Below are 27,797 nucleotides of genomic sequence, written 5' to 3' on the forward strand. Positions count from 1 at the left end.
TATACTGAGAGATAAGTTTGTTTGAAAAAAACAATATTTACTATAAACACAGAAGAATTGGTGCATTATTGCATTGCTCATATTTTTGCTATCTATTACTCGTGCTCTCCATGTATTGCGTTGAAATGTGTTCATATTATTTTAAGAGTGTTTAAAGACCTTTAAAGAAGTTCAGCAAATACCTCGGGAGTATTTAAATAGGGTGTGTCTATATTTGGATTTCTCTTACTACAGCGGTGTTTTGGAATATAACTCCTGCGATGGAGTGGCGGAATGGGTTTAGTAATTTTGCTAATTCAGGCAAAAAAAATAAAGGTAATTACTGACCTCCTAAAAAACCACAATCATAGAATTTCATTTGAGCGCATTAACTGCAAAATTGTAGCAGCTTTATTCTGATCACAGCACCATCTCACAGCACATTCCACTATTAAATTGAATTGAAAATGCATCCTCTCCATCCAACAAACATTTTAAGATTCAATGTGCTTTAGCATTATCGACGACTGGCCTTACACACAACCACGCACGCACACATACATTAGTGTTTCCAAGCATCTTTGTATTGCTTACATGTGATGAAATTTCCGTTAAATAGCAAGTAAAAAAAACAAATCAAACTTCTCAAATGCACTGGGACATTTTAGAGCAGCTCTAGAAGCTTTGTAAAGTGAAAGAGGTGGAATTCCAAGGATGCAACATACTTGCGATGCAAATGAGGAATCCTCTACAGACCAGAGCAGCCGGACCACCTGACTAATATGCAGCCCCAGAGCCGCTGTGGTGCTGCTGCTATCCTCTGCTAGTTGCCTTTTGATTTATTCATGCAACCTCTGAAATATTAATGGCCGAGGGAGTTCAAAGTCACTGATTTAAGGGGTTGCTCAAAGGCAGCGGGTAGCTGGTGATATAGCAACCGCTGTCTGATGTTGCATGAGTCGACTGGCCGGACAAAAAAATTAATCAAATAAACAGCTAGACAGAAAAACAAAACAAAAATCACCGGGGAAATGAAGAGGCTGCTTCCCATATTGACTGTAGCCGAAGGGCCTGAAATGTTAAACTGTTTTTTTTTTTTTTGCAGTATCAGGAAGAGTCTATGGAATTTTACCCTGAGGGCGGCATAGGGCGGTTGAGTTAGAAGTCTGAAGGCAGAAAAAGCCTGCCACATAAGGCAACAACATATTGAAATTTATTACAAATATGTAGTACGGTTCACAGATGAGAAGTAAGGATGTTGAAATTAGCAGTGTGATTAATGTGTGTTGTGTTTTTCCTACAGATTCGCAGTAAGTCCGTCATCTCTGACTGTCGAGGATAAGACTTTGCTTTGGAGGAATTCACAAACTAACGGTGCAACCACGTCTGGGTTGTTCAGATGGACGTGATGGTCGCCGGGTACCCTCACCACCGAGTGCTGAGCGGGAAAAAAAAAGAAGAGACGAGTGAAGGTAACATGAAGATCCTCCCCTTTCCTTGACTGATGGTACTCAACCCTCAAAAATGTTTCGCTCAGTCTCCTCATTAGCACAACTTGACCGCATTCCGTTATGGGGTCACTTAATGAAACATTCAGACTCCCGCTTTCGCATCTCTGCAGCTGCTTTTTATTTATATGCCCGTATCTCGTCTTAATGTCTGTCCGTCGCTCATTTTGGCTATTCAGCCTGTTTCATCAGTCAGTTTTACTCCATAAATACAACGTAAGCCAAAAGCACACCTCCTCTGCATGAACACACTTACGTTTTTGTGCCTATAGGCCTGCAGAAGCTCAGATGAAAATTTCTTTTGGTCTGGTTCGGCAAACATTTTCTCAAAGCCTTCATTTGCACTGCAAAAAAAAAAAAAAGATGAGTTGTAGAACTCCAATGCTGAAGTACAGCAACCATTCTTGTATATGTCAGGTCAATCAATAACTCACAGAAGCACCAGAACGGAAGCTTGTATCGTGGACAGCATCTCTAGACTCTGTTCCAAACTGATACGAGCAATGTTTTTCTTCATGCAAAAAAAAGGCAACATTATTAATGCCTGTGACATTTTAGAGATGAACACATCCAACAGGAACGTACCAAATTGATACGGAAGTCACGTGAGAAGACAACTCCTACATGAAAAGATTGCAGTGAATTTACAGAAAAAAATCAAATCCGTTTAAAATTATTCCAAGTGTGAGGCATGAAAGTAGAGAAGACTTTGAAAACAAACCTCCTTCAACTTGAACGAGACCACGTTCTAAAAGATTGTGCGCAGACGTCTCAGTCAGAGTCGGGTTTGCTGCCAACAACCTGAGACAAAAAGAAAGAACATCAATAGGCAGACTCTAAACACGGTCGTCTTAAAGACAAAAACAAAAGTGTGCTTCACCTCTCCACAGCTTTCTCATAGGTGTAAACTCGCTTGGTCTTTTCAGGCTTCTTTTCAAACTGAAGCATGTCATCTATGCCTTGTCGCATTATTTTGGCCATCTCTTTCTGTAACAAGACGACATTCAACCATTTCGACCACTCGAAAGATGACGGGACCTTTAATTCTAAAACAATGGGGTTCTTGGGGAAGATAAATCATTCTTTTAAATTTACCGCATCAGTGGGTAAGAATCCATAAGAATCCAGCATCACACAAGCTTCCACCATCTCAGGGAATAGAGCACTGAACTGCAACAAACACAAAGTGGATCCAAGTCAGCACTGATTACAACGTGTCAAATGGCGGCTAAAAATAATGACAGAGGTCAAACAGTACACTCGCCTAACTTACCATTCCAGCAATATTACCTCCTGAAAAGAAACACGATGAAGATTGGGACGTTTATCAAGGAGCAATGTTTAAATGGATGTGACTACTACAAGGTTGTGCTCACCCATACTGTGGCCCAAGATGGAGAATCTGCGCCAGCGGAGGGCTGTGGGAGTTAATTTCACAGATCATCAGGCAGCTACTGCATCTCATCACAATAGAACACATCACATTGGTTTTACTTGACATAGAACATCGGGGCTTGTGAGCACAGATGGACAACTTGATTGAAATCAATAAGAGCCTCCCCCCTATAATCATCTTGTATCAAAACATGTGTGCAAATCAGATGAATACAAATATATGCTAACAAAAGCTGTGTGGAAATAAAATGCACTTACTGTCAACAACTCTCTGAATATCGATCACATATGAAGGAAAAGTGTAAAAGACGCCAGGGGGACGATGCGAGGACAGGCCGTGACCTGCCAGGTCCACCGCTACATATCGACACTCTGACAGGAAGAAACAAAATAGATGACGCACAAGCCAACAGTTATTGATATGGCACAGAAACAAATTGTTTTATTCTGAAGAAAAAAAACTTACTTTATCCATTCATTTTTGTTTGTTTACGGGTTCGCTTTGTTGAATTCTGGACTGATTGTCAGTCAATCAAAGATACTATTATTCTTTAAAGTGTATTTTTGTTTGACTCAGTTATTTTAAATTTTGTTTTATTTCCAAGTTTTGTTTGTCAATTTCATATTTATCCATGTGGCAGGTTTTTTGTAAGCTTATTCTACATATTTGTCTCACTGTTTTTATATTGTTTTTTTATCTTTATTGTACATTAGATTTTTTTCACACATTTTGCCCCTAAATACTATGAAAACAACAATAAACATTTCTATTAATGCAAATATGATATTTTTATTTACCTTTAGGTAGAAGAGGAATAAGAGTATTGAAGGAACCACAGTTGTCAGCCCAACCGTGCAGGCACAGCACAGGACGGCCATTCTCAGGACCCCAAATTTTCCCTCTGATTTCTCCCCAGGGGACAGGTACAGAAAGTTCTGGAAGGAAAAAAGCATTTTAATAATTTACATACACCTGCAGTGAATATTCTACAAAACACACATAGCAATGCCCATAAATGTAGTATATCAAACTATGAGGTACATTACACATAAAATACTTATTAGTCTTATCTTGATATCATTGCCTGAAATGAAAGTCATTCAGGAGGAAAAAAAATCGTACAGATGTTACCTGTTTGTTTCATTGGACCAGTGCAGAGAGTTCTGAAGGTTTTATAAACACGTATCATTTAAATGACGCGTAGAGTTCTAATAAGCACGCAATGTAATTTAAAAGTGTGAATTACTTCAGACCGTATCAAAAACAAAACAGGAGTGATAAACTCTTCAACGTCGAGGAACAATTTTACTTAAGCGGACCGGTCCTATGGATTTCCGGGTTTGTTACGCCACGTGTTTAAAACAAAAGAAGCGATTGGACAAAAACGACCACGTGACCAATCAGCGGAGGGGTTTACCTTTCACCGTATTTCAATGTCAAGTATTACTTTACAAACTTTTTTACATCAAGTAACACCTCAAAAATGCTCTTCAAGTTTTACTACAGTGAACAAGAAAAGTTTTAAATACTATGTTTTTTTCTGATTTTTTTTCAAAAGGTTTTTAAGCACTAATATTGTTTGATTGAAATTATTAAATACTTTATTTAATCAAAATTGAAGATCATAAAAGGTGACTGCGTTTTGCTGTTGGACTGCTTTTTCTTAAGGTCATCCAAGGAGTATCTGGCGCTGGAAATAAAATTTAAAGGCTGCAAGTTTGGGATCCAATTAACAGCAGTATTAGAGCTTGTAAAAATCAATGCTGCATCCTACTCTTTTAGTTTAAAGTGCTGCTATTCTATGGTTCAACCCAGGTCAGCATTACACTGCTATAAAACAGGCACACACGCTGCATATATTATGACAACAGTTATGCTTTGTTTGTCATTCTGTTATTGATCTTGTTTATCTCGCTTCTTGAGTGGCACTAATGCGGAGCGTGGAAGTGTTGAAGAAGTTTGGAGGGACGTGCGTGATGGAACAGAGGGAGGGAATATATAAGGACAGGCTGAGGGTGTATGAGAGGTCACAGGAACTGGATAACTGCAGTATCATTTATATCATTAGAGGTAGGTTTCTCAATTTTACTGGCTTCATTTAATATTAGAGAGTGGAATTTTATTGGCTGAAGTTAAGGAATTAATTTAACATTGCATGTAAATTTAACTTTGAGAATTAAAAATTAACCATGCATGTGTTATAAGAACATGGCACACAATGGAACTGCATTGAGGTCAAAGCTGAGGTAACGTATTCATAATAACTTTTATGTAACGCCTAATGGCTGCTGGCCATTAAATATAATGCTGGAACAAAAGGATAATAGTCTTGGTTTTCTTTTTCTTTTCTCTTTGAATTTCTCTCCAATTAGCTTGGTATTCTCCAGTGTTCTCTAATCTTCCTCCCACACACAGTTTCTCCAAACATATCCTTAAGTCATGGCTGACTTTGACATAATTCTGAAGTTCTGGGCTCCAGTGGAGGCGGACTTGAACACATACGGAGGTCTAGTTCTAACTCGGTCAGTTGCTTTTGGTAGACTATGCAGTCCAAGACGAAAAGGTCAATTGATAAAAACAACCGGGGTACTTTCTCTTCACAGTTTATTCACTGAGCACCCAGACACCCAAAAGCTGTTCCCCAAGTTTGCAGGAATCGCCCAAGCCGACATGGCCGGAAACGCGGCCATTACTGCCCATGGTGTCACAGTGCTTAAGAAACTGGGGGAGCTGCTGAAAGCTAAAGGCAACCACGCTGACATCCTCAAGCCTCTGTCCAAGACCCACGCCACCAAACACAAGATAGCCCTCATCAATTTCAAGGTCAAACTGAAACATGTTCCAGGACTGTTGTCACAAAAGCTACAATTCAATTTCAAATTTCTATCCTGCTGGAATTTAATGCATGTTCCCAGCTTTGCCAGGAACTGTCAGATGCTCAAGATGCACAGCTACATTTCTCATCTCCCATCTTGAATAAAGCAAGCTGCCTTTCGTGACACTAGTTCTGGAACTTTTCTGACCCCCTCATAATCTTTTTGATCGGTGTGTCGGTAATTTGCGGTCTGCTGTTTGACTCTTACAGCTGATCACAGAGGTCATCGTGAAGGTCTTGGAAGAGAAGGCAGGACTGGACAGCGCCGGGAAGCAGGCTCTGAATAACGCAATGGACGTCGTCATTGCTGACATTGACGCCGACTACAAACAGCTGGGATTCGCCGGCTGAAAGAAGAAATATGGCTGTGTGGAATTTTGTTAAAATTTAGGACTGCTATTTTAAAATTATAAATATGTAGTAAAATAGCAGAATTATTATTAATAAAGTGTTCTTGAACAGCTATTGCACAATTGTGGGATATATGGAATGATTTTTTTTGTGTTTGTTCACGTTTGTAACTACTAAATAAAAATGTGTATGAAAATCACTACTGACTATTGATTAAGATGATGCACTTTACACCAGTTAGTTTTTTAAGCCACTTTTACCAAGTTTCATCAATATGTGCTTAACTTGAATTATCGTATAAGAAATTTAGGTAAAATATTTTTATTTTGGGCATATAAAAGAGTTCTGGAACATAAATTCTTGGTATAGTCTTATGAAAAGCCACAATTTTGCATATTTTGGCATATAAACAACCGTTAAGGTCACTTGTTAAAATTCTTGGCATATTTTGGATCATTTCTAAACAGCACCAAAGCTATGCTGACACTAGCAACATTCCACAGACCCTTTTGTCACCCCCACCATGTCTGACTCCATGTACGTGAACTTGAATTATGGATAATTGCCATGATGATAAGCTATTAATAGTCAATGTGCCTACAAATCCAGGAAGAAGACGTGACATGAGGCACAACCACCCTGCTCGTGGGTCTTGTCCTTCAATATGTCATGCCATTGAAATATCTGAAGAACAAATTCCTTCAGTATAGTGGCAATTTTCTGATGGTTTACGCAACGACATTCCCAATTGAATAATTGAATTCTGACATCAATTCACCACATTCAGGATATTCTTCAAATTTTCCATTCACAAGAAATAGTCCCACGGCATCTGGTTTTACATTAGCATACTAATTGTTAGCATGTTAGCCCTCCTCTTTTGGTAATGGTGCTACTATAATGCTTGCATACTATGTTTTTCTGAATAGTGACATTTTGGGAGTCAATCCATCCCATAATTAAATTGCATGTAAGAAACAGCATATTTTAAAGGGGTGACAAGACTTGCATTAAATATATGGACAAAAAGCAGATTAACAATCTATCAAACTCCAACTCTTTCTTTGAAAATTCCTCTAGAGAAGTTTCTTTGTTTGACAACTTTTATTCCGAACATTCAAATACACAAACAATACCGAGCTTCCCGTTTGCTATCAGACAAAATCCCTGCATAAAACCACATAAAATTGAGGAAGCAAAATAAACACGGAGAGAGAAAAAAAGACATTCGGAAAGGAGTGAGAAGAAGCATAGCGTAGAAGTTTGGGCAGCTAAATAGTGAGCGCAGCTTCACATAAACACATTCATATCAAGCAAAGTAAAGGACAAGGCTAATTTGAGCAAAAGGGCATTTAATATTTTATGTTGACATTTATAACAAGAGCTTGAGCAACCATGGCGGTAATTTCATTGAGTCAGTTATTTTTTAATGATTTGGGAAGAAGTTCATCTTCCTTCTAATATTAGAATTTATGTTCTTCAACTTTCGTGACATTTCAGTTTTACTATTCTATCTTCATGCCGATTCACAAAGTACTGCATTTTTGGGTTAGTATTAAATTGAAAAGAACGGTACAGCTTCAGTTTGAAATCAGATGAAGCCTGGCAGGGATCTTTGAAATTATAATTCTAAAAAGGCCATTTTATCAGTTACTTCTTTTAACCGGTCACATTTTCACCATATAATTTAAAAAACCGCCGAGGCAAAGATTCCGAAATTACCAGTTACATTCCTCAGCCCCCTCATGTGCTTCCTCGTATCTTGCCGCCATGTTGCAAAAAACACAAGTGAACACGAATGCCATATAATTGCCATGATGACAACCTATTAATAGCAAGCGTGCGCGTGCATCGGTGCAGGATGAAGACGTGACACGGGGGCACAAAGACTGCTATCAGCAAGCCCCCTTGGGGTCCTCAACCACTGCACTGCGATTAAATATTTGACCACATTTCAAGCCTCTTTCACGGAAAGGAATCAGTTTATGCGGAAACAGGAAATATTACACGTTCTATTTAACTGCTGGATAAAGATTGGACGAAAATACGTACAGATTAAACGAGGTTATTTGACTGTGTACCTACAATTTGAGCAAGCACTTAAATAAAAAGAAAATATGAGCGCTAGTGGAAGATTACAAAGAACACACACTCGTATAAAAGTCTGAACGCATGCCAGTTTGGTGGCACAAATTAATCATAATCCACCTCATTGGTCTCAGAGGGCACGGTGCACATGGTCAGGTTGGAGAGATAGAGGGCCGTCGTCATGGGAACGAGACCGGCCGCCACCTTCAAGATGGTCAGCAGTCTCTCCGAGGCATTGGTCACACCATCTGCTGTCTGCAGGGAACAAATATTGAGATTGCTGCCACAGCAGAGAAACTGAAATCCACTGAGCAACAACACGTAGTTGCTCACTTTTTCTTTTAAAGATCTCTTCCTTTTGGGAATATTTTTTCCCCTCTTTTTTCTTGACAACTCAGAGGCTGTACCTAAAAGCCTATGTGGAAAAAAGGTAGTCAGGCAACTGGAGCCTTTGAAAGGCTTCCTGTCAACGTTACCCGAGTGTCAAGATACAAGGTGGCTAAATGTTAGGAATACTAATGTCTGCTAGTAGATGTTCAAAATAAGGGAGAATTCAATTTGGGAGAACCTCGAACGTGGAACCACTTGGAGTTCAACACACCTTTGACACACCATGGTGACTTATCTTATTTTTATTTAACTTATATAACAATTAGTCATTTAAGCTTGGTATATAAGCATTACTTCAAACCGATAATTTAATTAATTAATTTAATTAATGTACATTATTGTTTTAATAATTTTCAAACTTGCGAGTCGAATAGCATCACAGGATCAACTGTGTTCGGCTTGCATTTGAATATTTTTCCAGGATTGAGCAAACATGATAAAAAAAAAGGACTCTGACACATTCTGGATTTTTACAGTGCCTATGTATGGGATGAGGAAAGTTGTCACCAACCTGATCCTCAGCAAAAAGTAGCGTGCAGTGCAATGACGCAGCCAGCTCTCTGAGGGCGTCTAGGCGCTCTGGGGAGGCAATGACGCTCCGTGCTACGAGAGACACGCAGCAAACGGCTTAATTTTGTCCTCAAAAACAAATGTATAGAAAAAGGAGGTACTGTAAAGAGTGAGATGAATTTTATCCTCCCTTTGACGTACCGTTGGTGGCCATGAAGCAAACCTTTCCAAGGAAATATCCAGGGTCCAAATACTTGAGGGAGGCTTGGGCAGAATGAAGACTGTGATGGAAATAAATCAAAATAAAGATCCAGATGGAGTTCAAAGTGTCAGACACTCCATCCATCCATTTTGCAAAGCACTTTGTCCTCATTTGGGCGGCAGGTAAACAAACGACCATTCACGCCAATAAACAATGTTGTCTTCACGGACCTGAATCATCGACCTTTTTGAAACTGATTCTCTTGCTGGTTTGATCATTGTTTTCCGGACTCAAAGTACATCTTTGCAAATGCAAATAGAAGAAAACAATAAAAATCTTTTTTTAAATTTTTTTATTACTTAAGCACAAAAGTCTGCTTTCGTGAATGACTACAAAAATTGCACAACATTTGTACTTTTAAATTAAGTAATGGCTCTGAGCGATGACTCGATTATTAATTTAAATTTGATAATTGATTAGTTTTGCAAATCCTATATTGCGTAGGTCATTAGCACACAATTATGGTATTATGGTTTGAAAGAAATACAGTACCTGAGCTCAGAAGCAAGATTGATGATAAAAACCACTAAGTCTATCCTGGGGCGGCTATGTTGGTTCTCGGAGGGTAAAGGCAGACTCTTTGCTAGTCTCCTGTTTTAAAAACAACATTGACAAATCAGACTGCGTAATATCAATATTAAAAATGTCCACTTGTAGCAAATGAAAATGATTTACAATGCCCCTCTCTCTCCAAGATTGACCAACGCAGACTCACTTGACAATTAATTGGGTGTTAGTAGGGCAACAGCTCACGAGGTGGATGAGGAGAGTGTCTTAACATGTCCTTGAATAAGACATTGAGAACTAATTAGGCACAATGGGGCACTTTGCGAGCTGCCATCAGCCAGGATTGGCTAACGTGTCCCCACTGCTACTAAGGAGCCATTTAAATACAGTCCATTGGGCAGGATAGACCTAATGCAGCATAAAACAATTAGTTCCTTTTTGAGAGCGATGATGGTTCATTTTATTGAATCAGAACACTGTCACAGCTCAGTAAGCCGGAGACTCCAAAATGGCTATTAAAATACATTTTTCTGGTAATATCAGCAGTTTGGGGGATGAAGCACAACTCACACATTCAACGTGACTGCTGTCTCCTCCACAAGAGCTTCTGCTAATCTCTGCTGAAACTCCTCTTCTCGCTCCACCAGCTGAATTGAGAAGATAGAAAAAAGAATGAAATCTCTTCTCCAAAGTTGTTTTGACAAAGTATTTTGATACAACACAAAGATAATATTGGTCAATATTTATTGCATGGATTTTAAGTAATTTTGGGGCGCTGAATTAGAATCTGGTGTTAATTTTTGCTAACCACATCATGTTTTTTCGATATTAAAACCTTTTTCTAATTATATTTTGTGCAGTAAATTGAAAATTCGTGCATGTTGCAAAAAATGCATTACCAAAACTACTTTTATGCGCTCTATGTCCTTGCACTCTATAATTGGCCGCAATCTACAAATACTAACGCTAAACACTTTTTTAAATTAGCAATTTTCAACCTAAAACACGCAAATGACACTCATAAATGTGACAAGGTTACTTCTAAAAGATTTGTAGCGTTGCAGTTCTTTTAATTACGGTTTAAGTTTTCATTCATGCCGTAAAAACCAAACTGTAAAAAAGCTAAACTTACCAATATACTTGCGGTGTTTAAAGCAAGCTGCCGACTAAAAGGTTTCAGCAACGACATCGTGAGCTAAATGCAACATTGGACTTTAACAGAGGTTTTAAATGTGCAATGTTATTATTTTGCAGTAGCGTCCCCCTGCGCCATTTTTCTTCTTGCGCGCTTTTTTTCAAATCATGCGTGACGTCATCGTTTGCCCTGTGTTTTAACTTACTGCCACCTCAAGGCCGAAATGAGCACTACATTGTACTACCGTCGTAAAGTGCAGTCTTGTGACGTAATTTGGGACAAAGCGCACTTTATTTCCATATCTTGGTAGATATCACAACCTGACAGCTAAAAATAACCCAGCTTCAAAGTCTTTCAATAAAGCTTTAGTTGATACCTTTTAATAGTGAGTGTAAAAAAAAACAAAAAACTAACAAGCGTACATTTGTGCGACACATTGCATATCAAGCAGAAAGTTTATTACACTTTATGGCAGCACAGCAAAATAGAAGCCCCCCCCCAAACCCCTTCACCACCCCTAGCAGACAGCACGCCCCTCCGCCTCATGATAAGATGTAACCATGCACATCATGTCACATCAGACACTGAACAGTAGTATTTTGATGACTCTGCAAGTTTATTTTCAAGCATCTTAATCTTGAATCAAAAGCCAATTTTCAATGTCAATACCAGATTTTTGGAATCGAAACGCACTGTAGTGGTTATGTAACGTTAATATTTCCAAACCCTGTACAATGAGGCACACCTACTGAGACTTAATAGTCCCAATGGGGAAAAAGACAAACGTTGAAAGTTGAACTAATGACTAAAAGGAAACCAGCATGATGCGAGCAAGGTTGAACAGACCTCTCCTCACTCAAAATATCTCGGCATAAACCAAATCAAAGTCATTAACGTCGCTTTGTTTTTTTTTTTTTAGACTGACAACATCCCTTGAGTCCCGCGTTATCTTTCCACCCTGCTAATGAACACATGCCCATTTTGAACGTGCCTTTATGTCTCTCTAATCCTTGAACAATGAACGATGGATTGACGTCGAGACGTGCTCCGTCCTGATCCTCTCTGTCATCTTTAAATCTCTCCCGACTCCCGTTCCTCAGAGCTGGAATGTCGGTCCCGCTCCAAGGACAGAGATCTCTCCCGCGCCTGCTCCCTCGCCATATCTGGGGAGGTGGACCTCTCCCGGTCCTCCCAGTCTTTGAACTCTGCCCGGTTGTCACGCCACTCATCCAAGACGCGCTCCTCACTCCGTTCTTTGGGCAGCGAAGGCTCAAAGTCACGAGTGTGTGATGATCTTTCTCCGGAGGACCTGTTTAGAAGATGAGCGCTTTTAGGGACACGTTCATATTTTGTGACCCACAATTCAACATTGCTCATCTCATCTGCACAGTTTTGTCTTGTATTTACTAAACTGGCCACGGAACCGAATCATTAAAAATTGGACCATCCATCACCTTCAACCTTAATGGTTCTGTTGAATCTTCAAGAAATTACTCAAATTAATTTTGGATATGAGCAGATTTTCTTTTCCGGTGGAATTGCACAGCTTAGTGGACACATTTAATGGAGAAAAACTTTTGAAATTAAATGACTCATCTTGCGCTTATTTGCCATCTAAACTGGTTTGTGTACTTGTATTTATTATTTTTTTTTACATCAGCTCTTTTGAGATTCCAAAAATAGTCGACTATTCTCTAAACAGATGACTAAGGCCACAAAGCAAAGGTTTTGAACGTTTCAATGGTTGTCCCACCTCTTTCTCTTGTGCCTGTGAGAGTGTGAATGCGAGCGGTGTCTGTCCTTGTGCCGATGCCTCCTCTCTCGCTCCCGATCCCGGTCGCCGCCCTCTTCTCTAGAACGAGAAGAGCGGTGGCGCCTTGACCGGTGGGAGGACGAACTGCCTCCGTCTCTACATATGAACATGAGAAAACGGATCAAACATCAAGCGGTGGACTTTGGATTTGACTCACACTTGACTTATTATATGTAAAACACATTATACCTGTATCGCTCTCCGCTTCTGGATCGCGACCTGGATGGGAAAACATCATCACGTAAAACTGTATTGTACCGCGTAATGGCAGCCGGGGAACCTCTTACCTCCTGCGCTCCCGCTCTCGCTCCCATTCTCGCTCTCTCTCCCGCTCCTTCTCTCGCTCCCTTTCCCGTTCCCGTTCCACCTCCCACTGTCTGTCCCGTTCGTCATCTCGTTCTCGCTCCTCTCTACGTCTGGATCGCATTTTTTCTTGTTTCTCCACAACTGCTTTCTGAATTTGGAATGGGACCAGACAAAAAATTCAGATGTGCCAAAGAGCTACCTGTCTTTAATATGTGACTTGGTCAGCAAACACTCTAGAACATTCCAAACTGTATCGGCCGCAAATGAGTGAGGCGCCTTACCCTGAGCTTTTCCAATTTCTCGCGAATTTCAATGAAGCCCAGGTGAAGTTTGCCCCCAAAGTGGTCAGCAAGACGCCGATCGTTGTCATGGAGCCCCAAGTATGCAGAGCATACTTCACACACACGCAGTTTTTGCTGCTGGAAACTGGAGGCTGGCATTGAGTTTCTGTAAACATCCTGAAAGAAATCAGAGATAAGCGGCCATTGTTTCTGAATGGAGAAGCACCTTGACATTCCCGGCCAATAAGAGTTAAAGCGGTCTTCTAACCTCTGCTTCTTTCTTCAAGGCGCGGGTCTTCTCCACCTTCTCAAGCAACTGCTGGGCCTCTTCGACGTTGCCCTCGCCTCCCAGCTGCTCGGCGCTGGCAAGCAGCTTCCCGATCTCTTCGTTCAACTCGTGGACACGTTCAGCCTAAGCGAAGCCGCTGAGATTTAATGATGCAATGATTGCAGCTAATTGGTTGCTTTTGATTTGATCGGTGCCACAATTATCACCTTTGCTGTTACTTCAGCACTGATCTCATCTTGAGTCTCTGCTAACCGCTTCTTGGCCAGCTCGGTCCTGCGGTCGCAGTCAGCGATGAATGACTGAAGGTGCTCAGCAGCCTGAAAACCAACACACGAGAACTATTGGTAGGTAATCACGTGCCATGATGGTTTCGTCACCTTGACAAAACTGTATTATATACTGGATCGTACTGGAAAGTACAATTAATAGTTAATAGTGAACATCACAAATAAGTTCACTATAGCTGATGGTGGCATTCTATGCTTTGAACAGGTGTCACTATACTGCCTGATAATAGCAGGTCACATTTTTGTTTGGATTCGTAATATTCCCATTGCTGACTCACATCAAGCTCAAAAAAGTATTCATGCTCCTTGGAGGCAATCTCAAAATCTGCTCTCAGGGCCAGGTCATGGACTTTGACACACTCGCCGAGGTCCATTCTCTATAGGGTGAAAAAAACAAGTGCATTAAAATCAACATTTACACAAGCTTATTAGATCATGGACAGGTGCAATGGTGAACATTTGTTGACTTAAGGCCAATATGATTTCTAAAACGTGTTTGCTATGCTACTCTGCTAGAATTTATTGTCAAAAAATAAAAGGTCTATATGGAATGCAAGAGCTTGGTGTTTATCTTCAACCTAAACTGGGTCTATTCAGTGGAATATGCAGGCTTGCCAAACTGAACTTGAAATACAAACATCGGCGCATCAAACTAAGTAGAGAAGTCCTATTCTCCATCTTTGGCATCATCAGTAGAGTTCCAAAGGGCTGCAGCAAAGATCAAACTAATCAAAACAGCTACCTAAAACATTGTCAGAATGATAATTAATGACAAGAACATGGATATTTTGGTGCATGTATGTGTGGGACACTCACAGTGCCTGAGAGAATGTCATGAGGGCAGGAATCCAAAAGGTGACTTTTGCACACCCGGTCATCTGAGAATTTAATCCTCTGCCTCATGGAGTCTCCTATAAAGAAAATAAAAAATAGCAATTGGAATAAAAACTCACTATCACTCTATGACATCACTGTCATACTCAATATAGTTTTCTTAGGGAGGTCACCACTTAATCACTTACCTTTCATCAACAGGTGTCATTATCGATGACTGTAGTTTAATCTCACTTTGCATTAATTGTGAAAATATATTTGTAGCATTTTTAAACTACTATATACTTGTCACTTATGACATCAAAAGCAAGTTTTTCTTTATATATCTTAAAATTATGTTAACACCTCGATGCTTTGTTATTATTGGTCCTACATTATCACTGTTTGTGTATAAATTAAAGATTTTTGAGCAATTTACTTTCTCTCACAGGATGGGTTGGAGTTAGGTGCAGATCGTTGAGCCACACCGGCGTGATTAACGCGAAGGAGCCCGTTTAAAAATGAATGAAAACCCCGAGGGGAACCGTAAAAATAAAACACACAATGTTTCAACAACATTTTAGTGCGAAATTTAATACTACTGTTGACATATGAACAGATAGCTAACTCGCCTCATGACTGGTAAAGCATGCGAGCCCTAGTTAGCAACTAAGCTAGCACCAACACGAACTCCAAGGCACGCATGCTAATGTTAGCAGACGAGGTGAATTTCTGCCGTTTTAAGATGAGTTTCGAGTTGACGACAAAACCGTGCTTACCGTCTCTCCCCGTCCCCATAAGCTGGTCCAGCATCGCTCGCATCTGAGCCTGGGCCGACATGTTGGTGGCGAGTAAGTTCCTTCTCCGCCGCGGTCTTCACACATGTAAACGTCCCCTGTCGCCTAGGCCTCGGTCACTAACTTTCCCCTCCACAAGGCGAAACTTTTAGCCAGGAAGCTGAGCGTGAGCGTTTTAGTATACTTGGGGGTTTTTGGAAAAACACCTCAGTCAAAAAGAAAAAGTGACTTTGTGGTCGGGCTGAAAAAAAAAGCGAAGCGCCTGTTTGAAAACTGGCGGAGTCACCAGGTCGTGTGGCAGTGCAAGTCAACGCTGGCTAGGGGTGGCTTTGGTTCAGCGCACTGAATCGATGGAGGAAAAAAAGTCACAACTTCCTTTGTAACATTGTGTATAATTGTCACCCGGTGGCTAAAAGTTGACAATTTTGATTTCGGCGTTCTTTTCTTCCGTCTTCGAGTCGACTTCCCGTCCGCGCGCGTTCTCGCGGAGAGCGCGCACACCTCTGCTTCCGCCTCCCTTGCACCGCTACTACTAGTTTAGCAACATCAATTGTTTTTTCATATTTTTAGTGAAGGTCTTCGTGTTTATCTACATAAATGATAAATTAGTTAAAATAAATAAACATATACATTTTATACAATATTTAATTACGACCAGAGTTCAATCAGGCAACGCGGTAAACAGCTAATCTAAAACACAGGAAGAACCTTAAATATATGATTAAATTGTGTTTGGTGACGACTCTGTGTATTACTTAATTCGACGATCTTGTTTTAATAGCATTTAAAAAGTAATTCAACTTCGACCCCGTGTATGATAAAGGCTGCTAATGAAAGTGACGTCATCAAAAGGAAACACCCAGAACGTCATTTTTTGCCACCGCCCACAATTTTACACTGGGAAAAATGGCGACGAGTATTTTACGGTCCTCCCTGCGACCTAACATCAGAAATGCTGGACTACTTGCTCGTAACAATGCTTCAAAAACATCAAATCTAAACAGGACAACGCAAACTCGGAATGCAGTTTCGTCGTCATCGGGGGCAATCCTACCGAAACCAGATAAAGTAAGTGTTTTGGAGGTCGTTTTATCAATGCGAGGAAAATGACTAACCATGTGGGCGGAATTTTACCTTTTATGACATCCCTTTTAGCCAATCGCTATGCTGATACGGGTCTGTATTTGTCAAATGAGCCAATGAACGCGTGTTTACACAAGTTACAGGAAATGTCAGGAAGTACTTTTTGGCTGTATAATAAAAATAATAGCGGATGATTGAAATTACTCTCTTCGGAAAAAATAGCATTCCAATTATCGTAAGTTTAACTAATATTTTTTTCTTCTCTTCAAGGAAAACCCTTCTACCAAATCCTGCTTTTTTTTTTTTGCCGTATGCGCAAAAATGTCCAGCGCAAACGATGACTAATGCAGTAGAGTACACTGTCAGCGTTGAGTGATTGTCAATATTTATAATTCAAATATTTTCCCCCTTGTGCTCCCATACGACCGAAAGAAAGTGCAATATTTTTTTGTTAGTTCATATTAACCTTCCCTGTTGGGTTTTAATTACTCCATTATGATAATTTGTAATCTGAGTAATCTGATTAGTGCACAAACACGAATTCATATGCATCAACAAATATTAATCTTGGGTAATCCACTTTTTAAAGTCTGACATTCATATTTTGCCATTATTCCCGTTAGACGCCCTTCGGTCTCATCCGCATGACTGCAGTGGTGGTGCCATTTCTCTATGTGGGAACTCTAATCAGCAAGAACTTTGCCGCTCTCTTGGAGGAGCATGACATCTTCGTTCCAGAGGATGATGACGACGACGACTGAACTGACACTGATTTATGCAACCTTGGGTAAGACATGCCCAATTTGTGCTGTTTTAGTTTGTGTTGCATTCTTCAACTTGACCTGTTTTTTTAATTATGTACAGGGTGCATTGTTGAGTCCAAGAATATCATAAGGCAGAAGGAAAATGAGGAAGATGAGGCATTTATCCTTCCAGATGCATCCACCTACCTCTGCCCATCTCTTTCCTCTGTCCTCCACACTATCTGTCACCTTAACATATTTTACAAATTCTCATATCATGTGAGGCTTAAATAATTAAAAGCATTCACTCTTGTTTGAATCTTGTGAACTCAATAAAGCAAGTCGAAAACCATCTGCGTGGTGGCGTCACAAGTTTTGTTGCATCACTTGTGTGGAATTTTCTTTATTTGCATTGAATGAGGTTTTTACTAGTTAGCTTCATTGGTCACAGGCTTCCCTCGCTCTCTCCTGTCGTGCAGCGTTGACTAGCCTCAAGTGTTCATTGAGAGCATCCACCTCCAACCTGCTTCGACCCTTCAAATCACTCAACTCCACATAAGCCTCCTTGTAGCGCTCATAGGCTACCTGCTTCTCCTAAAAAAAGCATAATTGAACACTCCTTGCTAAAATAATCTAGCCTTGGCCATAATGCCGGGGCCAGTGACATGTCGTTTGTATCCATACCTTCGTGAGAGTCTGGACTTCACTTTGAAGGCAGCTGACCTCTTTCTTAAGAGACTGCACCTCATTTTCTTTGGCTCTGAGCACCATCTAAGAGAGGAAATGTTCAAGGAGCTTAAATATGTTTGAGGCTTTGGACATGGAGAATAAAAATAATTATAATCTGTGGCCTTTGACAGCTACCCAACATCTATACACTAGATATTTTTATATAGGACAAAGTAGCTAATATTTGCACCAACTTGTATAAAAAAAACTAAAAATGTACGTACTCCCTGCTGCTATCTTTTACAGCAGTCAGAACAATCAAAGTGGAAGCTACACACGTCATGATTTTAAAATCATACTAATGTACATTTATTAGCTGTAATTAAAAAAAACAATGAAAATAATGAGTCATTACTGTTATTGTTAAAATCATATCTCAGGATCATAAGTATTCCGACAAGTCCCATAAAAATGCTTAATTAAAAAAAAAAGCCCATCCTGATGGATGATGATTTATTGCTGCTATTTTATGCATGACGAGAATTTGGTTAGAACGGTTTTACAATCGTTAGCGTGGGGAGCGCCATTCTAGAACGATTCGCTAGTCAACCAGTAGAGGACAGTGTGTGCTGCTCAATGAACCCAAACATAGGGAAACTAACAAGGCCATGATAAATAAAGTATGATAATGATGCATCAGGGACTCATTACTGGGATGGAAGGCAACACATTAAGCACCCTTGCTCTAACAATTTGTCTCTTTAAATTAGATCCAAAATCCCTCAGCACACGTCTGCCAAATCCAATTTCAGGTACAATTAAAACAAAACAATAGAACTAGGCCAGGGTGCGGCCAGCTGGTCACAGTTTCCCTACGGTTTTTATGTAAGAATTGAAATTGCATAAATTTAAATTCAACCACAGATTACCACTGTCACTACCTCAACTTCTGATGCCACGTTGCCAAGGGACCGCACGTCCGGCCTCTGTCCTGTGATGAAATAGCGCATGCGGCTAATCTCTTCGGCCAGCTTGGCTTTAAGCTCCTGAGAAAAAAAAAAAAAAAAGTCACTTATATGCTTTGACTGATGAGGTTAAGCAATGTTGCACAATCAAACAGGGTGAGCATAATTGAAGTTGTTTATAGTACACCGTATAGAGCTTTAGAAATCATTGACCTGGTTCTCTCTCCAAAGCTGTTGCAACTCTCTTTCTTTGCATTCCAGGTCGCTTTCTTTTCTTTGGCTGCTTTGCTCGGTGACGCTCAGCTGCATACATTTCTCGGAGAAACGCTCAGACAGGACATCCAACTCACGATGCCACACGTCCACCGGTGGCCTGACAAACACAAATAAATGTATGAACGTCGAATAAAAAAAAAGAATGGTAAAAAGAAAAAACTGGCTGGCAACATCTCAACAATTTGTAATTTTAGTATTAACACGTAAAGCCGATGAAGAATTTGTCTTGGCGGGCTAAATATAATTACACTACGAGCCAAATTTGGCCCGCAGGCCATTGTTTGATGCCCTGCAGCACACTAGTGTGGTGAACTGGAACACGAGGACACATGGAGTCACGGCGAGAATGTATGATTTGGTACATGTGGCTTCTGCAAGATGCCTCCACACGTGCGTCTCCCCCAGGCAGCCGCCTGGCCTTCTCCAGCTCCTCTTTGTGGGCTGCTTTCAGGGCCTCCATAGCTGTAATAATAATGTTTGCCAGTCAGGAAATGATTCCTGCCTCGTGCTAAAACATCACATGGCTCACTACCACCACATGTCTGTTACCATGGGAGCTGTTATTTCTTCATTGTGTTTTATATTTTATTTTAAAATATACAATGATGCCATTTTTAATACTGTTAATAATTAAATGGTGTTTAGACTCAACCTTTAGCAGAAGCTTGCCGTTCCTCCTCCAGCGTTTTGTTTTTTCGTCCCTCTAATTCGCCGATCTCTCTCTCGTGTTTCTCCTGCAGCTCTTGCAGCTCTTTGCGATGGGATGCTTCCATGGCGTCAAGCCGGGCCACGCAGGGGGCCCCGGGTCCACATGGACTGTCCACGTTTATCAGCTTGGCGGGACGCTCTCTTTTAATGCTCTCCATTTGCTCTCTAAGCGACAGTGCCTGGAAGATGAAAATGGAGAAGATGAATGGAAATGGAACTCCATTAGGCATTTTTATTAGAATAGTTCTCAAGCGATTCTAGATTTTTAATGACTCAGGTAATGTGATCCACAAAAAATGGATCGATGGCAACCTGATTTCTTCTTGGTCATCGAAGACATCTTTAATCTCCCAAAATTTAACCGAAGATCTCTTTTGTTATGAAGGTGAAACATCTTTTTTGTCCTTTTGAGCTATTTCCATTCTCATGTTTGTTGACATAAACACTGATCTTGTGAGCACCTTCAATTATTTTGATTTTTCATCATTTACAATATGAATATTGTGAGTAAGCTATTTCAGATATCTTCATGGAAATGTCATGAACCTAAATGAGCCGCTCTGTGTGACCTATAAAAATGAGTCCTGCTCCGACCCTGCAAGTAAAAGTGTCCAAATACATTCCTCACCTCCTTTTGAAGGGCTTCGGCTATGTTTGTTTGAACAATGTGTGACCCGGGAGCCTCCCTTGAGAAGTCACTTGGGGAACTGGTGACAAACCCTTCATCCTTGTCAGTTCTTGAGTGACAGTTCTGGGTGTCAACACGAGAATCAGAGGCCTGGACTCCGATGAGTGACTGCGCGCTCATGTCCCTAAATGACAGGCTCTCGAATTCCATCCACTTCCTGTTGACCTCTGTGTCCGTGGGGTCAATGACGGGCACGGGTACACTCCCCCTCTTCAGCTCCATGCAGTCCCACCGGCTGCTCATCTCGCTGAAGGGGGCAGCGTCCTCAAACCACTTGTTCCTCTCCTCCAGCCGCTTAGCCCAATCCCGGTCCCAACCCTCCTCCTGTTCTTCTCGTCTGAGAGGTTCTGAGCTCACCTCCGCATGCACGTCCAAGTCTGCTGGCGGATGGAGGCCTTCAACCGGAGGGGAGCGGGCAGCTGTGCTGTCGGAACAGGTGAAGCGAGAAGCCGGTTGGCATGACGACGGGCCGCGGGAGAGGGGGTTCTCTTTCTGGCTGTCGCTTTCTGATTGGCTGAGGGGAGAACGGGGCAAAGTGAAGGGGCTAAGGTTACACATCAGAAGAAAGATAGGAGGCCTCGTCGCCGACAGACCACCCAAACGCACGTCTTTGATGAACCCGGGAATTTCCGACTCCTCGCGACATTCCTTTATTCTTGGAAGAGATGAGAATTTGACGGAATATTATAATCAAATGTGTGTGTTCAATTTATTTTGTTTTTTGGTTTCTCGTAGTAGTATTTATTGTGACGGAATTTACTTTCCAAAACACCCCCACAAATAAATGGTCGACATTGATGTAGAAGCCTTTTTAGCAAATGGCAAAAATCCAAAACTAAAAACACAGAACTGAGAAAATATGATGAAGCTGGTTTTATTACAGTCAATCAATTTTTAATGCTTTTGAGTTGCGATTTTTTATTTCATTGTGATGTAAAAGTGTTTTGGCCTTTTTTTTTTCTTTTTAAAATTGCTTTCTTCTTGTTTACCATATTTTGCATTATTATTATTATTATTTACAAAACAGTAATCTATCTTCTTTAACCAACCCCTCAGGGTCAATGATGTATTTTGGGATTGGAATACGATCTAAGCCATGTCAGAAAAGGCATTTTTAGACTCTACAGGCTTTTACCAGAGGCTATTTTTTTTTCTTTCAAACCAGTTTCCAGTATGGAGCCACACTCACTGCGTGTTGTTCTGGATGGCCTGCTTCAGTAACGTCACCCAGTTCCGCCGCAATCTAGAGGTCACTGCAGAGAGAGTGAACACTGCCCTCTTTGTCTAGAAGTAATCAAAAGACCCAGTAAACACACACACACACACGCACACACACACACACATACATGTCGTTAAACAGGAAGCAGTCAAACATATTATAGATATGAAACTGAGCAGGGTAATAAACAATGCTGATATTCTGGTACATTTTGTAAGTCAATTAGCCAAGTGGGGGGGAAAAAAAAAGTACAATACTTGAATTTGGAGGCCGTAGTTTTTTTCCACATCCCATTCTGACACGGTGACACAAGTGGATAAGTGAATTTCTCCGTCCAAGTCATCTGACTATTGCACAAGAAGAAAACAAATAGCAGTCTATGAATTCATAGATAACTTGAGTTATGAAATTCCATGACTAAATCAGAATTTGGGAAGCCCTAAAAAAAAAAAGCAACTGATGTAATATACAGTTAAATAACAAGTATAAAAAAAATCTTGAAGTCATTGTCAGGCGGGAAACCTCCTTTATCCGAATTTTGTCAATTTTTATTTCTTTTTATTTTCATTTTTTCAAAGTTTTACCCATCAGTCAGTCCCCATGGGTTCATTATTTCTACAAAGAATTGACCAAATGTTGACAATGGCTTCGCTTTCTTTATTGATGCAGTGTAATATATTAATGGCTCAACAAACATGTCGTATTTTTGGTTTCCTGAAAAGTGCTAAGAGGGTTCCGTCTGACACCAGCGATAAGTGGCCTTTTGTGCTTTATCAAATACCTCCTCAGCCTCTGGGTCCTTGTAATATTTCAGTGACTCATCATCCAGAACAAACCAGTGTTTCCTCCACTGTAAAAATAAAACAAAAAGGTTTCCAATATATTGGTGACAATTGCACAAAATGAATGAAGATAGAAAATAAATTATTTTGACCTTGTCGTTTTCATCCAGTCGAGACATCCACCCCTTCAGAGTCGCAGAATCTGGAGACAGAAAAGGAAGTATGAATAAGCATTTTATTGTGGTTTCCGTGTCAGTTACGACAGATGAAACAAAGAAGAACAAACTTACAAAAAAAACCAACTCTGACTAGTGTGTGCCACTATTAGAATAAAGAATACAAAACAGAATGGCTAGGCTAAGTTGTATTAAAAAAAATCTATCCTATTAAAGTGTGAACAAAGAAAAAAACAAAAAAAATGAAAAGCTACTCACATGGTTGATCCAGTGTAAGAATGGGGATCAATGAAATTAGACATGAAATGAAGTTGTGTTGCTTGAATGATTCTACACAAATGTAAATAAAAATACACAATTTTCTTCCTCCAACACAAGAGCTTCACCTGTGTCTGCGGACAGTCGTGAAGTCCTCGCTCATCCGACTTTGCGTCTCTCTGTGACGGAACGACCGTAGTGTTAAATAGATTGTTGATGTTTTGGTTTTTAAAAAAAAAAATGGCACCTGTGTATGGAGAGATGTCGACTGTCTTTGTGATAAGCGACCGTTCTCCGAGTCCTTCTTCTCTCTCCTGTCTCTCCCTCGCTCTCTACCTCTGCCTCTCTCATCCGAAGCAAAATTCCAACTGTAGAATTCGGTCTGAGATTGATGGCTTCACGATTGCATATGAAAGTAGTTTTAAAAAAAGTTAATTTTAACAATGTAACAATGTCACTGTTGTATTAAATCTCATTTAGTTTCATGCTCCTAATATTATCCATCAAAATCTACCCTCCCAAATATATTTTAATTAACAATGTCCATAAATAATTAGTGAAAATGTCTACTAACTAAAATAAGTTTACAATAGGAGTTTTTGCTAATCTTTCACCCCACAAAAGCAATCATTGTATTTGTACCAACCTTTGAGTCCGAAACCTTTGCTCTCTACAAGGACTTGGACTCTGGTTCCTCTTCGTCAGACCCGGAAAGTCTTCCTCTGACTCCACTTGGATTGTCGGAATGTCAGCCAGTACGATGTAGTCTTCCAATGTCATCCCCACCTCAGAGTTAGAAAAGCAGGGGTGCCTAATTTTGTGGCAGGTGGGTTAACTTCATAAAATTCATGTGACTTACCTCCTCGAGTTCTTGCACAGCCGTTTTGGGTTCAGAGAGGAGCAAGGCCTCCATGCCGCTCCTCACGTTACTCCTGCTTCTATCACGGCTGATGTTCGTATTTTTGCTCTTCTCCATTTCCGTGATCACAGCAGGTGGCGGCGACCCAGCCGACCCTTGGTGATCCGCGCCATGATTCAAACCACGAGAGATGGGAATGCCCAGCACAGACTGTGAAGATCCCTGCCAGGATCCAGGAGAGGCGCTGAGTTTTGGTGAGGTGTTGCTGTGTGAGCCATTTCTAGACAGAGAGCCTTCTCCGCTTCGAGGAGATCTTTGGGATCCCTCATTTGTGTTCTGTTGAAATATTGAGGAGGAGGTACGGCGGGAGATGGACTCCAGATTTCTGTAGAGCCTCTCAGAGTCTAAACTATGCTTGTGGGAAGCTTGTGATGGGCTTTTGGATTCTCGGCTACATCCTTCTTGTGCTTCATAGCGTCCATTTTGTGAAAAGGAGTCGGTGCGCTTGTGAGAAGTTGTTACTCTGGATGGTGACACCGTTCGAGAAGCAAAGGAGCCTCGTCTACGTGATGAGCTGGACCTGCTGGATGTACGCTGAGAGGGAAGGTGAGACGAGCCATGAGATCGAGTCTCACTTCTGGAGAGGGAGCGCATTCGGTGGTCTGAGCTCTTGTGTCTGTCTGGACTCACTGAGCTATGACGTGTTGGAGAGTTCCTCAATGACTCAGTCCCCTTTCGGAAATTGGAGTGGTATGAATACCTCTGAGGAGATTCGCTTCTCCAAGTGTCCAGCATGTACGTTTCAGGGTTCCTCCTCTGGGAGGGAATACCGAGATTGATGTTCCGATACGGGACAGAGGCTTTGGGTTCAGGGACGTAGTTGTTGGGGAGTGGACGACCCCTCTCGTAGTAGCGATAAGATTTTTTGTTGACATCCTCCGTCAGATGTTCACTATCAGTTCTTCGGTCTGGAGAGAAGTAGCCACTTTCTTGTTCTCTGACTCCTCTGGACTCTGAAATCCAAACATTTGAATCACCGGAATCGGAATGAGGTAAGCTGAGGAAAATTGGTTTGTAATATCAAAAGACTTTTAGAATTTTTGCCAGCGTTATGTGCAGAGTGACCTGAAGTTCTGCGAGATCTGTTCCTGCCTCGCCTCTCGTCCATCCAGGGACTCCCAGCACTGCGAATGGGAGAAGGGTCCATCCGGGTCATATCTCCGAGGGGGACACAATTCCTTTCTGAACTTGGGGACCTGCTCCTCTCTGGACTGTGGCTATTATTTGTAGAGCTGAAAAATGAGGGAGAAGGACAACAACAAATTGGGTGCTAAGTGTGTGCCGATGCGGAAGTTAAAAAAAAAAAAAAAAACTGGCTTAAGGACATATATAACGTGTCACCTAGATTGTGTGTCAGTGTCACAGATATCAAGTTCGCACTCAGGACTCAAACTGCGGACAAGACTCCACTCGTAGGTCCAAGCATCTGTGATGTCATCACCGCTGGCACTTGAGTTCACTTCAGATAAAACTTGCTCATCATCACCCAACTCCTAAAAATGATAGAAAAAACACAATACAATCAATCATCTCTATCATCAATATGGGAAAATGATCAATTTCTAGTTCGTCCAATTTTTCTTTGCTCATTATAGCGACTTAGCTCGCACCAATAATGAAAAATGACACAGCAGAGAAAGATTGGAAAAGAATGAAACACAATTTAATTAGACCACATTAAAATAATATTTTTCACAATACAATATGACAAGTTGCACTTACTGTTTCCTCTATCTTCCATCCAAATCAGCTTCCACCAACAATTATGACCCTCTTCATTCATCTAGCAAAGCTAACGCTTCGACTGCACGCCGGACGTAACACAAGCTAGTCCCTGCTCACCCTCATTATTATTTCATTTCTCTTTTGCATTACAAGAACCGCCCACATGACTCTTATCTTGATCCCTTTTTTTGCCTCAACACTCATTAGTGGATATGTTTTGATCCTCCAGATTTCAAAGTCCATCCTTCTCCTTTTGTATTTAGAAATAAAATGATTTAAAGTTAACTCAATGTTATTTCTTGGTGGATCATAAGTTTCATCTGGTCGTCTCATATTACAACAGATTCCTCGTGCTTCCGATGAACTAATGAATTAATCATATAGATTCCAACAGCACCTTGTTGTTTCTCTTGGTTGATATCATGACCTCAATCAAGCCAATGTGTCACCACCTCGTGCTAGGCGTTCCACTATTTTCTTCTCCCTGGCACTCCTAATGATTTGTTGGCTGGAAGTAGACTGAACTTTAGACCATCTGAAAGCAGGTCTAAGTTGCGGCGCATGTAACACAGAGGTTTCTGACTGTGTCATGTACACACCCACTTTTGTGAAGCATCTTCAGGTGCAGTGTTAAGGTGCATGTGATCTGGCCGCAAGCAGGTGCTGCAACGAGACGGGTCAAAGGTGTTGGGCTGGAAACGCCGGCAATAGTAGTCCTCAGATGGTAGAGACATATCGCCTGTCGTCCTCCGGCATCTGCCATTGAGTCATTATTAAATTATGATTGACTAGCTTTCAGTTAATATTAGTGTGGACTTATTTCCCAGGAGACTCTTTGTATAATGAGAATAACAAGTATTAAAACATTTTAATTAATTGTTAACTCTTGTTGATCAGGCTTGCTATTGATAATTAAATGATATAAACAGAATGACATCACATTTTATATTTCTCATTATTTATTACAAATGTGGGCTTAATCAGAATCAGCACAAAAACATTATCTGGCAAAGTTTACTTGCATCTCTCATTTAAAAATTTAGTTTAAAAAATTGTTGTTATGCTCAGGATCATACAGAAACATCTCAATCAAAGCCTACGTTATCAATAGTCTTTACCTTCTTCAAAGCTTTGGTTCCTCTCTGGAGAAGTTGCCTTTAGGTTCAACAGTTGTTCTGGTACTTTGATGCATTGTTCCTTGGTTCTTCCAAACTAAAGTTGATTGGTTCTCCCACGGGCCCACATGGAGACTATGTTCTATCCGATACCATCATCTTTACAAAGTAGACTGACTTCTGACAGCTGTCTTATGGAGAAGGCGAGGTTGCTACACAGATGGTTGCCATGACAGTGAATCAGCATGGACGTGAAATAAAAGACAACGACACCATCTGATCCTGGAACAGAGCACACTAGTACAAACAGTATAAATTTGGTAATAAGGCCTTTTATCTGTGTCTGCCTAGTAACGGCAAAATTAAATTAATAAAGGTGTGTAGCAGACAATGGAATGCCATTTTGTATCTGTGTACTCATTGGTATGTCCAATATCTGTATATTATCTATGGTCCTAATAATACGAATGTCGATCTAAAAGGAAATGACAATTTTGGTTGGATACCCTGAGCTTACAAGAAACATTTAAACCCACATGACCTAAAACCCAAATTAAAAATAGACTGAGAAATCAGCTTTGGACATAGTTGAATTGATTATTAACATGTTCAATCTAATCAATTACAGAATGTTTAAATAATGAAATTATATCTGTACCAGTACCAACAAATGTTCCAAGGTCGCTTTAAGATTCCAGCCACAGGGGGGCGTCTTTTTAGAGCCAACAATACTGTGTGAATTCAGCCCATTTTAAAAAATAAATAAATAAAAACTAAAAACTATGAAGCCAAAGAGGCAAATGGCTATAATTAAACTGGTTGGCAATAACAATTAACAGGCAACTATTTTTTGTGTGTGTTTATAAACAGCTGTTAGCTCACAA

The 27,797-nt window shown here is 40.6% G+C and overlaps 5 protein-coding genes and 1 pseudogene across 6 annotated transcripts; 2 read left to right on the forward strand and 4 right to left on the reverse strand.

Moving 5' to 3' along the window:
• Positions 1–367: 367 nt before the first annotated feature.
• serhl (serine hydrolase like) lies at positions 368–4,237 on the reverse strand. Its single transcript, XM_088373280.1, has 12 exons — positions 4,015–4,237; positions 3,681–3,818; positions 3,141–3,254; positions 2,864–2,905; positions 2,761–2,780; positions 2,583–2,657; positions 2,368–2,474; positions 2,209–2,288; positions 2,073–2,107; positions 1,922–1,998; positions 1,744–1,831; positions 368–1,417 (listed from the first exon to the last, which is right to left on the reverse strand). Exons 1-12 carry the CDS (start codon positions 4,070–4,072, stop codon positions 1,277–1,279), a joined length of 975 nt encoding a protein of 324 aa, XP_088229406.1. The 5' UTR covers positions 4,073–4,237; the 3' UTR covers positions 368–1,276.
• A 229-nt stretch (positions 4,238–4,466) lies between these two features.
• Positions 4,467–6,232, forward strand: mb (myoglobin). The gene is made up of 4 exons (XM_088373281.1): positions 4,467–4,953; positions 5,299–5,405; positions 5,487–5,706; positions 5,969–6,232. The coding sequence occupies exons 2-4, from the start codon at positions 5,323–5,325 to the stop codon at positions 6,107–6,109; spliced, it is 444 nt and encodes a 147-aa protein (XP_088229407.1). The 5' UTR covers positions 4,467–4,953; positions 5,299–5,322; the 3' UTR covers positions 6,110–6,232.
• A 1,209-nt stretch (positions 6,233–7,441) lies between these two features.
• cenpm (centromere protein M) lies at positions 7,442–11,180 on the reverse strand. The gene is made up of 6 exons (XM_088373532.1): positions 10,999–11,180; positions 10,437–10,513; positions 9,852–9,950; positions 9,299–9,378; positions 9,099–9,190; positions 7,442–8,452 (listed from the first exon to the last, which is right to left on the reverse strand). The coding sequence occupies exons 1-6, from the start codon at positions 11,053–11,055 to the stop codon at positions 8,303–8,305; spliced, it is 555 nt and encodes a 184-aa protein (XP_088229658.1). The 5' UTR covers positions 11,056–11,180; the 3' UTR covers positions 7,442–8,302.
• Positions 11,181–11,596: 416 nt separating this feature from the next.
• Positions 11,597–16,273, reverse strand: LOC148399442 (putative RNA-binding protein Luc7-like 1). The gene is made up of 10 exons (XM_088373843.1): positions 15,570–16,273; positions 14,794–14,888; positions 14,256–14,354; positions 13,897–14,007; positions 13,670–13,813; positions 13,402–13,578; positions 13,102–13,268; positions 13,004–13,033; positions 12,755–12,910; positions 11,597–12,310 (listed from the first exon to the last, which is right to left on the reverse strand). Exons 1-10 carry the CDS (start codon positions 15,628–15,630, stop codon positions 12,073–12,075), a joined length of 1,278 nt encoding a protein of 425 aa, XP_088229969.1. The 5' UTR covers positions 15,631–16,273; the 3' UTR covers positions 11,597–12,072.
• A 187-nt stretch (positions 16,274–16,460) lies between these two features.
• Positions 16,461–17,765, forward strand: smdt1b (single-pass membrane protein with aspartate-rich tail 1b). The gene is made up of 3 exons (XM_088373844.1): positions 16,461–16,655; positions 17,294–17,457; positions 17,535–17,765. Exons 1-2 carry the CDS (start codon positions 16,494–16,496, stop codon positions 17,429–17,431), a joined length of 300 nt encoding a protein of 99 aa, XP_088229970.1. The 5' UTR covers positions 16,461–16,493; the 3' UTR covers positions 17,432–17,457; positions 17,535–17,765.
• A 2-nt stretch (positions 17,766–17,767) lies between these two features.
• On the reverse strand, positions 17,768–26,369 carry LOC148399444 (uncharacterized; annotated as a pseudogene). Its single transcript, XR_015858034.1, has 18 exons — positions 26,196–26,369; positions 25,415–25,566; positions 25,139–25,305; positions 24,014–25,026; positions 23,801–23,940; positions 23,402–23,549; positions 23,283–23,333; positions 22,873–22,905; positions 22,720–22,788; positions 22,196–22,285; positions 21,909–22,003; positions 20,660–21,233; positions 19,976–20,210; positions 19,686–19,785; positions 19,261–19,420; positions 19,024–19,128; positions 18,098–18,184; positions 17,768–18,007 (listed from the first exon to the last, which is right to left on the reverse strand). The product of XR_015858034.1 is annotated as an uncharacterized LOC148399444 (transcript).
• Between the last annotated feature and the right edge of the window lie 1,428 nt (positions 26,370–27,797).

The sequence above is a fragment of the Syngnathus floridae genome, chromosome 4 (genome assembly GCF_059516105.1).
Source record: "Syngnathus floridae isolate MCC-2025c chromosome 4, RoL_Sflo_1.0, whole genome shotgun sequence".
NCBI lineage: Eukaryota > Metazoa > Chordata > Actinopteri > Syngnathiformes > Syngnathidae > Syngnathus > Syngnathus floridae.